Here is a 13,214-nt window from a genome sequence, read left to right as displayed (position 1 = left end):
ATCTCAACAGTATCGTGGAGCTCCTGCACCTAAATATAATGACAAGAAGTAATCAGGTAGGCATATTTTTTGGACGTTTCCATTGGATCAGAGCATGACATTTCCAGCTGTGTGGTAATCGAAAGGGAGAGAGCTGGAAAGATGTTTTCAAATACATTGAGGAACGATTGTCATTCTCAACAGATATAAAAAAAAAAAACAGATTCAGTTTGCTTGCTGTTTGAGGTGAAGAAAACATTACTTTGAGAAGCTCCATAACTTATTAGTGGTGGTGAATTAAGCCAATCAGAAATACTATCAGATCCCCAAATGGGCACATTTATACCTACATTTGTGTGGAGACCAGGTAACCTATATACTTAGGCGTGATCAGGTGCGCGTTCTTACTCAACACTGACAGGAGGACTCAAAAAAAAAAATGTTTCTCACAAGTGTAGTGTAGGTTGTGCGCTCTGCACTGTGTCCACTCCCAACACTGAGAACAGTAAGACTGGAATAATAACAATAAGTTGAATGCATTAACAGAAATATTATAACCAAAGATTGTAAATGAGAAACTATAGGAATGAATGGTAAACGTACTTACTACTAGTGATGTATGTAACTGGGGAAATAGATATTTCACTAACAATCCAAAACGCAAAACAATTCACACAATGAAGTTATGAAACAATGAATGTGCACAAATTGGCAGGAGAGAATGGATTCCGGATAGAGAAGTGCATTTTGCATCTGGGCCCTGCATGTCAATCCGACATCTGCATAGGCCATTCAGCATTTACGGTGATACTGAATCTGCAGAAATCATGTCATTCATACTCCTCGGAGTAGTGCAGAGCCGTTGTCAAGGAAGTGAGTTTGTGTTTATACAAAAGGATGTACCGCCCTTACCTACCGTCACCCAATCATATCAACACGCCATCCCATCTGTTTCACGCTTAGTGGGACTACCATTTGTTTTTCCAACAGGACAATGATCCAAAAACACACCCCGGGCTACGTAAGGGCTATTTGACCAAGGAGAGTGACGGAGTGCTGCATCACAATCACCCGACCTCAAACCAATTGAGATGGTTTGGGATGAGTTGGACAGCAGAGTGAAGGAAAAGCAGCCAACACGTGCTCAGCATATGTGGGAACTCCTTCAAGACTGTTGGAAAAGTATTCCTCATGAAGCTGGTTGAGGCAATGGGTGGCTACCTTGAAGAATCTCAAATGTATATTGATTTATTTAAAACATTGGTTACTACATGATTCTGTGTGTGTTATTTCATAGCTTGTCTTCATTATTATTCTACAATGTAAAAAATAAAGTAAAACCCTTGAATGAGTAGGTGTGTCCAAACTTTTGACTGGTACTATATATCTATAAAAATCTTGGTTGACCCATAGCCTATAGACCAAACACTTATATAATTGGGGTCAGCCCCAACTATGTGACCAAGCTGCTAACCCCCTAGTCACCATACTGTAGCAGGACAGAAACACCCTAGTCACCATACTGTAGCAGGACAGAAACCCCCTAGTCGCCATACTGTAGCAGGACAGAAACCCCCTAGTCGCCATACTGTAGCAGGACAGAAACCCCCTAGTCACCATACTGTAGCAGGACAGAAACCCCCTAGTCGCCATACTGTAGCAGGACAGAAACCCCCTAGTCGCCATACTGTAGCAGGACAGAAACCCCCTAGTCACCATACTGTAGCAGGACAGAAACCCCCTAGTCACCATACTGTAGCAGGACAGAAACCCCCTAGTCACCATACTGTAGCAGGACAAAAAACCCCTAGTCACCATACTGTAGCAGGACAGAAACCCCCTAGTCGCCATACTGTAGCAGGGCTCAGACCCCCTAGTCACCATACTGTAGCAGGGCTCAGACAGAAACCCCCTAGTCACCATACTGTAGCAGGACAGAAACCCCCTAGTCACCATACTGTAGCAGGGCTCAGACCCCCTAGTCGCCATACTGTAGCAGGGCAGAAACCCCCTAGTCGCCATACTGTAGCAGGGCAGAAACCCCCTAGTCACCATACTGTAGCAGGACAGAACCCCCTAGTCACCATACTGTAGCAGGACAGAAACCCCCTAGTCACCATACTGTAGCAGGACAGAAACCCCCTAGTCGCCATACTGTAGCAGGACAGAAACCCCCTAGTCGCCATACTGTAGCAGGACAGAAACCCCCTAGTCACCATACTGTAGCAGGACAGAAACCCCCTAGTCACCATACTGTAGCAGGACAGAAACCCCCTAGTCGCCATACTGTAGCAGGACAGAAACCCCCTAGTCGCCATACTGTAGCAGGACAGAAACCCCCTAGTCACCATACTGTAGCAGGACAGAAACCCCCTAGTCACCATACTGTAGCAGGACAGAAACCCCCTAGTCACCATACTGTAGCAGGACAAAAACCCCCTAGTCACCATACTGTAGCAGGACAGAAACCCCCTAGTCGTCATACTGTAGCAGGGCTCAGACCCCCTAGTCACCATACTGTAGCAGGGCTCAGACAGAAACCCCCTAGTCACCATACTGTAGCAGGACAGAAACCCCCTAGTCCCCATACTGTAGCAGGGCTCAGACCCCCTAGTCGCCATACTGTAGCAGGGCAGAAACCCCCTAGTCACCATACTGTAGCAGGGCTCAGACCCCCTAGTCGCCATACTGTAGCAGGGCAGAAACCCCCTAGTCGCCATACTGTAGCAGGGCAGAAACCCCCAGTCACCATACTGTAGCAGGACAGAAACCCCCTAGTCACCATACTGTAGCAGGGCTCAGACAGAAACCCCCTAGTCACCATACTGTAGCAGGACAGAAACCCCCTAGTCACCATACTGTAGCAGGACAGAAACCCCCTAGTCGCCATACTGTAGCAGGACAGAAACCCCCTAGTCCCCATACTGTAGCAGGGCAGAAACCCCCTAGTCCCCATACTGTAGCAGGGCTCAGACCCCCTAGTCGTCATACTGTAGCAGGGCAGAAACCCCCTAGTCGCCATACTGTAGCAGGGCAGAAACCCCCTAGTCACCATACTGTAGCAGGACAGAAACCCCCCTAGTCACCATACTGTAGCAGGACAGAAACCCCCTAGTCACCATACTGTAGCAGGACAGAAACCCCCTAGTCACCATACTGTAGCAGGACAGAAACCCCCTAGTCGCCATACTGTAGCAGGACAGAAACCCCCTAGTCGCCATACTGTAGCAGGACAGAAACCCCTAGTCACCATACTGTAGCAGGACAGAAACCCCCTAGTCACCATACTGTAGCAGGACAGAAACCCCCTAGTCACCATACTGTAGCAGGGCAGAAACCCCCTAGTCACCATACTGTAGCAGGGCAGAAACCCCCTAGTCCCCATACTGTAGCAGGACAGAAACCCCCTAGTCACCATACTGTAGCAGGACAGAAACCCCCTAGTCACCATACTGTAGCAGGACAGAAACCCCCTAGTCACCATACTGTAGCAGGGATCAGACCCCCTAGTCACCATACTGTAGCAGGGCAGAAACCCCCCTAGTCACCATACTGTAGCAGGACAGAAACCCCCTAGTCACCATACTGTAGCAGCTGTGCCAATGAAGGCCAATGAGAGCAAAGGCTCTCCTTTCAGGTCAGTGAGGAGCAGGAGTTCAGGGCCCGTATCCACAAAGCATGTCGTCCATATAATATTACTCCCTGTGATCAAAAATAAATAAAATAGAAACTTCAGATCAGTCCTACTCAGAGGTATTGTGGATCCAGGGCCAGCCGGTCTCTGGGGAAACCCCACTCTCATAGCCTACATTATATGTTTACGGTGTCTTGTCAACTCCTATGGTCACTGTCATGTAGGAGTTGACAAGATGGTACAAAGAGCTCTGAGAACAGCACAGGCCAGGCTACCCATCTCTAGCCACAGGGCAGAAAGCTCTAGCTATGCCCAGAATGATTAACCACAACAGTCAACACAGAGGCGCCAGCTGGGAGGAAAAGACTAAAAAAAAGGTTACAAACTACACTTTCAATTCCAACGATTCCTTTCTACCACAGAGGATTGCTGCTGCTTCGTAACAAATTAGGAACCAAATCACAGCAGACAGAGAGAGACAGAGAGAGACAGAGAGACACAGAGAGAGAGACAGAGAGAGAGAGAGAGAGAGAGAGAGAGAGAGAGAGAGAGAGAGAGAGAGAGAGAGAGAGAGAGAGAGAGAGAGAGAGAGAGAAAAAAACAACTCTGAAAGGGTAACATATCATGTGGTCAGCGCCACGGTGACGGCACCACCAGGATTCCAATAAAGAATCACAACTCCGGAACCTGGAAAACATAACAGAATCCTCAGGACTACGACTCCTTCCTGGAGATCTTAACAACGAACCCCTGACTGTTGGCATTGTTTATTTATTTATTTTATTTTTTACTTTTTAAATGCACTACCTACAAGAGAGAGAGAACAGAGCGGGGTGTTAAAAAGAAAAAAGACCTGCCACATACCCAGAGAAGACTAGGTCTGTGTCCCAAATAACTCCCTATTAGTTTTTATAGTACTCTACTGTTCTGAACCCTACGGGGTGCCATTTGGGACACACTTAACTACAATCTCCTTCCTATGGGTTTAATAAGAAATGCCTGGGGGGGGGGGGGGGGGGAATCAGCTGGTTATGTTGGTTGTTTTAGCAGGTCTGAGGAACATTTACAAAATGAATAGTTATGACCTCACAGAGCCTATAGACATCAACAAAGGCTTTCTCTTAAGATGCAAAGGGATTTATATCTATACTGAACAGTTCATAAGGAAATCAGTACATTTAAATAAATTAATTAAGCCCTAATCTACGGCCTTCACATGGCTGGCCAGGGGCGCAGCCATGGGTCGGCCTGGGAGGGCATACACCCCCCCACTGGGGAGCCAAGCCCACCCACTTGGGAGCGAGGCCCAGCCAATCAAACTCTAACCACAAAAGGGCTTAATTACAGACAGAAATACACCCCCGCCCCATAAGGCGGCTTATGGTAGAGAAATGAACATTATATTCTCTGGGAACAGCTCTGGTGGGCATTCCTGCCGCCAGCATGCCAATTGCATGCTCCCTCAAAACTTGAGACATCTGTGGCATTGGGTTGTGTGACAAAACTTAACATTATAGAGTGGCCTGTTATTGTCCTCAGCACAATAACAAATTTGTACACAAAATTTGAGAATACGCTTTTGTGCGTATGGAACATTTTTTTGGGATCTTTTATTTCAGCTCATTAAAACTTGGGACCAACACCTTACATGTAGGCTTTTACATTTTTTGTTCAGTGTAGATTATGGTACTGCATTTTAACAAAACAGACAATAAAACTTAATTTTCAAAAGTTTGCCTAAATGCAATTCACAGGAAAACACCATTGTAAACACCTGATAGCGGTTCCATACAGCGCATTTGGAAGGTATTCAGACCCATTGACTTTATCCACATTTTGTTACAACCTTAATCTAAAATGGATTAAATTCCCCCCCCCCAAAAAAAAAAAAAATCTACACACAATACCACATAGTGACAAAGCAAAAACAGGTGGACATTTTAGCAAATATATATATAAAAAAATAAAAAATGAAATGTCACATTTACATAAGTATTCAGACCTTTTACTCAGTACTTTGTGAATCACCTTTGTCAGCGATTACAGCCTCGAGTCTTCTTGGGTATGATGCTACAAGCTTGGCACACCTGTATTTGGGGAGTTTCTCCCATTCTTCTCTGCAGATCCTCTCAAGCTCTGTCAGGTTGGATGGGGAGCGTCGCTGTACAGCTTTTTCAGGTCTCTCCAGAGATGTTCAATCGGGTTCAAGTCCGGGCTCTGGCTAGGCCACTCAAGGACATTTAGAGACTTGTCCCGAAGCCAGTCCTGTGTTGTCTTGGCTGTGTGCTTAGGGTCGTTATCATGTTGGAAGATGAACCTTCGCCCCAGTCTGAAGTCCTGAGCGCTTTGCTCCGTTCATCTTTACCTAGATCCTGACTAGTCTATCAGTACATGAAAAACATCCCCACAGCATGACGCTGCCACCACCATGCTTCACCGTATATGGATGGTAATAGGCAGACGTGACCCTTGGCATTCAGACCAGAGAGTTCAATCTCGGTTTCAGCCGACCAGAGAATGTTGTTTCTCATGGTCTGAAAGTCCTTTCTCCCATCTCCACAGAGGAACTCTGGAGCTCTGTCAGACTAACCCATCGGGTTCTTGGTCACCTCCCTGACCAAGGCCCTTCTCCCCCGATTGCTCAGTTTGGCCGGGCGGCCAGCTCTAGGAAGAGTCTTGGTGGTTCCAAACTTCTTCCATTTAAGAATGATGGACACCACTGTGTTCTTGGGGACCTTCAATGCTGCAGAAATGTTTTGGTACCCTTGCCCAGATCTGGGCCGACAAGCCTGTCTCAGAGCTCTACGGACAATTCCTTCGACCTCATGGCTTGGTTTTTGCTCTGTCAACTGTGGGACCTTATATAGACAGATGTGTGCCTTTCCAAATCATGTCAATTTCAAGTCTCAAAGCAAAGGGTCTGTTTTTTCACAACATTAAAAAAAAAAAAAAAAATGACCACAGTCATTATTGGGTATTGTGTGTAGATTCATGGGGGGAAAAACGATTTAATCCATTTTAAAATAAGGCTGTAATGTAACAAAATGTGGGAAAAGCGAAGGGGTCTGAATACTTTCTGAATGCATAAGTAGGGGAAATGGGGGAATGCAAAAAATATACATAATACCTATTTTTTTATTAAAAGAAAAGTGTTTTTTTTTTTTTTTTTTTAGTCGCTGAAGCTGGAGACTTATATTTCCCTCACTAACTTTAAACATCAGCTATCTGAGCAGCTGCACAGCTATTTTCCACCTTTATTTAACCAGGTAGGCCAGCTGCAGCTGAACATAGCCAATCTGTAAATAGCCCATCCAATCTACCTACCCCATATTGTTTTTATTTACTTTTCTGCTCTTTTCCACACCAGTATTTCTACTTGCACATCATCATCATCTGCACATCTATCACTCCGGTGTTAATTTGTTCAATTGTAATTACTTCGCTACTATGGCCTATTTATTGCCTTAGCTCCTCATGCCATTTGCACACATTGTATATAGACTTTCTTTTGTTTCTATTGTGTTGACTGTACACTTGTTTATTCCATGTGTAACTCTGTTGTTTGTGTCGCACTGCTTTGCTTTATCTTGGCCAGGTCGCAGTTGTAAATGAGAACTTGTTCTCAACTGGCCTACCTGGTTAAATAAAGGTGAATTATTTTTTATTTTTTTAAATAGGGACTGTATGTGTGTGACCATTAGGGCCTGACCTAAAGCATATCATAATCACAGTAATACATTGGTTATGAACCCGATCAAACATCTCTGGAGACCTGAAAATAGCTGTGCAGCTACACTCCCCATCCAACCTGACAGAGCTTGAGAGGATCTGCAGAGAATAATGGGAGAAACTCCCCAAATACAGGTGTGCCAAGCTTGTAGGGTCATACCCAAGAAGACTTGTGGCTGTAATCACTGCCAAAGTTGCTTCAACAAAGTACTGAGTAAAGGGTCTGAATACTAATGAAAAATTCACACATTTCTAAAAACCTGTTTTTGCTTTGTCATTATGGGGTATTGTGTGTCGTTTGATGAGAGAGAAAAACAATTGCATCCATTTTAGAATAAGTCTGTAACGTAACCAAATGTGGAAAAAGTCAATGGGTCTGAATACTTTCCGAATGCACTGTAGATTACATTTAGTTACATTGAGGTTTATAATCTTAAATTAGTTCACTAAAGTGAACAATTGTTTATATTGATTATTATAACTTGTTGTACCAACCTGATATAATGTATTTATAGCTGTCTTTTAGTATAAATATTTTTGTTGACGTAATGTTTGTCCTCAGGGCACCATTGTAAATGAGACACTGGTCTAAACAGTAATATAATACTGGAATAGTAAAACGCCTTTCTTCAAGCAGTTATAGTACTAGTATCAAACTAAGTGCTTATAATTAAACGATGTAGAAACATTATGAAATGAGAACAGTGAACGACGGGGCTGATGTTCTGGACGGACACCTACTGATTTAAACCGTTTATCGGCGCGGTCTGGTTTGTCCTTTAAAAGCAGTGAGACGGAGGCATAGAGAGCTTGTAAAGTAGAAGCAGAGTAAAACTGCATTCCAAGATAGGGGTGTGTAATCTCTTTGTCTATATTAAACTCTTGGCGCTGCCTGCTACACCTAGAATGGTGTTCAAACTAAGACGTTCAGCCAGTGAGGTCAGATAAATCTCTACTAACAAGAAGCACAAAATGACAAATATTAGACAACTAGTTAATAAAACAGGCATTTAAAACTACTTACGTCATTACACAGGAAGTGGGGCCTATATCTTCCTGAACTGAACAACTGTTTGCTATGAAGTGTTCAGGAATCTGAGGGAGAGGCTTACAGAAAGAGTCAAACGTTTGGACACACCTACTCATTCAAGGGTTTTTATTTTGTACTATTTTCTACATTGTAGAATAATAGTGAAGACATCAAAACTATGAAATAACACATATGGAATTATGTAGTAAGCAAAAGTGTTAAATAAACATACATTTTAAAAAGACTCTTCATAGTAGCCACCCTTTGCCTTGATGACAGCTTAGCACACTCTTGACTGGTACTGTAAATCAGCACCCATTTACATTTTACATTTAAGTCATTTAGCAAACGCTCTTATCCAGAGCGACTTACAAATTGGTGCATTCACCTTATGATATCCAGTGGAACAACCACTTTACCCAAATCAGTTCAGTAAAGAAATAAGTCACATTGCTCATGTGGAAGGGGTGGAGTAGACAGTATAAGGTTTATATGGTATAGTGAACATGGAGCGATATTTACACCGACCTCTGGCTGTCAAAGTTTTAATCAATTTTGAACCTTTTAACACAAGCCAACCGTTTCAAGGTTGCTCTGTAGTGCCAACTGTACTAGCTACTGTATGCAGTCCAGGTGAAGACAGGAGAGGTGTGCCTACAACCCTACTCACACAATGCATTGGTGGAATTTATTAGGGCATACCGTAGAGAAATATTACAATAGAAAATGAGCCAAGTGTTTATGGAACAAGTTCCAGAGTAGTGCCTCATGGTTTTCTGTCCGTTTCATGAGTGTGCTTAATAAAATGCATCCCCTGGTGTGTTTCTCGTTTCCCCACCAGGTTAAACTAACAAATACATGCCCTTTAACTTTCCATGACAACACCACTGCCCTGTAACTCTCCTTTCCCTGTAACTTTCCCCTGACAACACCACCGTGTTGAAAGTAACGTTATCTGTCCGTCTGACAAGACAACTACAACCATTTCATCAAGGAAATACTAAACCTTCTATTCTTGTGTGTGTGTGTGTGTGTGTGTGTGTGTGTGTGTGTGTGTGTGTGGTGTCACGTGATGCTGTTACTACAGCTAGATGTGCATGCGGGTACATGAGGACCTTGGGGGAGGTATGCGATGTGTGTATTAGGGTAGGGTGTTGTCTTGGGTTGTCTAGCTAACAGGCAGCTGTGTGTCTTGCATTAACAGTCTTTATCCACGAACCTCAAAACAGACTTCCTAGTAGCTGTAGCCTAAGCAATTAGCTAGGGGATCTTTATGTGTATCCCAAATTACACTGTGTGTGTGTGTGCATCCCAAATTACACCCTATGTGCCCTACTCTTGACCAGAGGCCTATAGGGAATAGGGTGCCATTTGGCGAAGCAAACTATTAATCCCCCATGGATGTTCTAAAAGGTGATATCCCACATTATTATTGATCTGTTTATTTAGGGTGGGAGGAAGTTGGCACAGAGACAGCACAATCCTAGGCTAGCCCTACGCAAAACAAAACTGTGACCAATGGTTTGATATTCTATCTCAGCACTGTTGCCATAGCTGGCTGTCAGTCAGTGGCAACCCATATGTGTGTGTGTGTGTGTGTGTGTCTCTCAACCCTGCAGCCATGACCCATTATTTACCCATAGGTGGCTGACTGACCAGTTATTCCATTGAGGTGGTTGAACATGCCGACTGCAACCCCAGTTCAACACGTCTTACTGCATGGCTGCCTGGCAGTGACTGCGCAAAGGGATTGTACCAAGTAAAGTAAAAAGCTAGTCGCAATCATCCGACTGGTTAACAGACTCACCTTGCCAGTCTTGTGATCGAACCAGAGAAGGGCATGGTTCCTTGATAGAACCTTGCAGTCGAACGTAGCGTTGTTCTGAGCGGGTCGGCATCGCGCCACAGAGCGTCCGATCTTGACTGGCTCGTCCAGGTAGACATGACGTTCCTGAAAAGGGTGTGAATTCGGACGGCAGGAGAAAACGGCCAGCGCTGAAGGCATTGATGATGGCTTAGGAGTATTACTCCAACCGGAGACTAAAGACAAGGTTTCTTGATCCAGAATGACAACGTCCCTAAGTCTTCAATCATCGGCTGTTAATTCAATTTAGCCTAGCTATTCCCGCTGGCTGGCTGGCTATTCTATTTTGAGTTAAGCACTAACTAGCTATCAAACATTATATTCATTTTGACGTTTTTTTCCAACGAGAAACGTAACCAATACTCTTGTAAATCTAACAAGTAAAAAAAAATAAAAAATAAAAAAAATAAAGGTTTTTGGACTATCTTTCTACAGAGCTACATTACGTCCACTGAATGTTATTCAACACGGCTATGTACAGGTCAGAATTCTGACTAGCCAGAATTGCATGACAATAGTAACAGTAGCCGTCTAGAAAATATCTAATCACGTCCATCAAAACGTACAGGGAAAGAAGCTATATTGAGCAGGCTAGTGTGGCACCCAATCTTTAGCCCAACAACGGATAAATCCAGATTGGTAGTTTATACAAACTATTTGACCAGTGCGGAGTTTCCTATCCCTGCGCCTGAATGATGATGATACGGCTATTGAAACACACCCGCTGTCAATCTGACCGTGGTTTAACAGGTCATTAATACATTCTTTTTCTATAGAGTTTGTGTTTTTTTCTATTGAGTTTGTGTCATTACGTTTTGTTTATCCTACGCACTATAGACGGGTGCGATATAAGAACATCTGACCTTGTTTGTTAGCTAGCTCGCTAACCAGCTAACGCAAACCTCTAGCCACTCCCAACTCAGGCAGACTAGCAAGCTAATATTGAGTTGCAGGGCCCTGAACAGAAACAAATCTTTATAATCTCGAAGCCAAATGTTCCAAACTGCTGCAAAGACAACCCTTAGATCTAAAATGGGTATTGCAGCGGGATGTACAGATTGATGTGCCCAATACAAAAACCCTGCAGTTTGGCTTTTTGTTGGCAACTACCCAGATATAGCTATAAAAATTCAAAAAAAAAAAAAAAAAAAACCTAGCTAGCTAACTAACTATGCTAACGTGCTAACAACTTGTAATTCAACCGGAGCGGCCTCTTCGGGTGAATTGTCGACTGGTGCTCAACCAACTCTTGAATAACGCTACTTCAGGTAAAATAGTCAATTTGAGACAAGCAACTAAAAAACAACTAACGCTAGCTAGTAAAGTGGGCCCCTCTTCAAAGCAAACGTTAGCCGAGTCGGAAAGTGTTAGCTAGGATGGATAGCCTTGCTAGCTAGTTAGCTAGCTAGCTGACAGAACAGACACGGAAAACCCGAGACGAGTTTCGGCTAGCATCCCCAATCCAGTTGCTAATCTTCTGAATATTTCCAAGTTTAAACCACAACTTATCGATGGCACAAGATGTGAATTTTTTTTTTTTTTTTTACAGAATTATTCCGTTGAACTGAGTAAACTTTCGAACGACTTGTACTCTTCCACAACAATCCGTAGCCATACTGAAATGAAATAATACACACAAACAGACCGGTAAGCGCTGTGTAGCGCACGCGACATAGCCATGACGTAATTAGAGGGCGGGATCCATATTCAAATTGACAACATGGGGATCCAATCAGAATAGACATTCATCACACGCTGCAACGTTATATGCAAATATTGTTTATGTGGTTAAAAAAATAAAAAAAATAATGAATTTCTATTGGAAACACTTGTATTACTTTTTCTGTCATTTACATTTTAGTCATTTAGCAGACGCTCTTATCCAGAGCGACTTACAGTAGTGAATGCATTCATTTCATTTCATGTATTATTATTATATTTTTTTTACTGGCCCCCTGTGGGAATCGAACCCACAACCCTGGCGTTGCACACACCATGCTGGCATTGCAAAGACCATGCTCTACCAACTGAGCCACAGGGAAGACTACTTCTCTATATTGACTACTGTCAATGATAGATCTTAAGTTATGATATAATGGGGTGGCAGGTTAGCCTAGTGGTTTAGAGCTTTGGGCTAGTAACCGGAAGGTTGCTAGATCGAATCCCCCGAGCTGACGAGTTAAAATCTGTCATTCTGCCCCTGAACAAGGCACTGTTCCTAGGCAAATCTGATTAATTAGACATTCAGAAAAGTCATTTCTGAATCCCAAGGGACTTAATTAGGGAAAGATTATAAGATTTGTTCTAAGACTTTAAAATGTATCAACCCACCTGCTCCCTTCCTTATAATCACTGATATGTGAGTTACATGCAAACCTCACCGGCCACGTTGCTTGCGCCAGCGTTGCAAAATAAATGTACACATACTGTGTTATTCAATCATTTCACCAACACCGCTTGCTGTGTCTGCATAACCAAGCGCATGTCTGTGTCTGCATAACCAAGCGCTAAAATAGAACTTGGTTCTATAGACTTGCCACAAGTCCCTTCCTTATTGGATGTCAGGAAGATACAAACCCACGTGGATACTTGAAAATACTTGAAAAACAAACGAGGATAGCTTAATTAAAGATAAGGCACTAAAAAAAACGGTTTTTGTTTTTATATGTGGATTAGTCGTCTGAGTAGAGAAAAACATGATTTTGTATGACTCCAGGTCAAAATTATACAAAAGAACCAGCTAGAAATAGGACAATATACATGTCAGGTAAAATAACAACTCAATGTTTATCTCCCAGGACAAGCTAGCTAAATGTCATTGAATGTTTCACGTGTGTTTCGACCTGCCCCCCTTAATTAATCCAGTTGTTTTTAATTGTTTAACCTGCGTCTCATGATCACATCTGGTGTAGATGGACAAAATCAACATGTGCACGTGGACGCACGCGTTTTGCCTTGTCGTCAGCATGTTAAGTTTC

General features: G+C 43.2%; 1 protein-coding gene across 8 annotated transcripts in view; it reads right to left on the bottom strand.

Moving 5' to 3' along the window:
• Positions 1 to 11,968, bottom strand: part of slmapa (sarcolemma associated protein a) — a 135,207-nt gene extending 123,239 nt beyond the window's left edge. For 7 of the 8 annotated variants that reach the window (XM_029692748.1, XM_029692747.1, XM_029692745.1 and 4 more), the window contains exon 1: positions 10,180 to 11,968. In XM_029692748.1, the coding sequence (XP_029548608.1) occupies positions 10,180 to 10,377 (198 nt within the window). In that variant the 5' untranslated portion in view covers positions 10,378 to 11,968. Of the gene's footprint in view, positions 1 to 8,366; positions 8,433 to 10,179 lie in introns of those variants that run through there. The other variant, XM_029692752.1, reaches the window with a different exon arrangement.
• Between the last annotated feature and the right edge of the window lie 1,246 nt (positions 11,969 to 13,214).

This window comes from Salmo trutta, chromosome 16 (assembly GCF_901001165.1).
Source record: "Salmo trutta chromosome 16, fSalTru1.1, whole genome shotgun sequence".
Taxonomy (NCBI): Eukaryota; Metazoa; Chordata; class Actinopteri; order Salmoniformes; family Salmonidae; genus Salmo; species Salmo trutta.
Note: the sequence above shows the minus strand (reverse complement) of the source record. Positions and strands in the feature narration are given on the sequence as shown.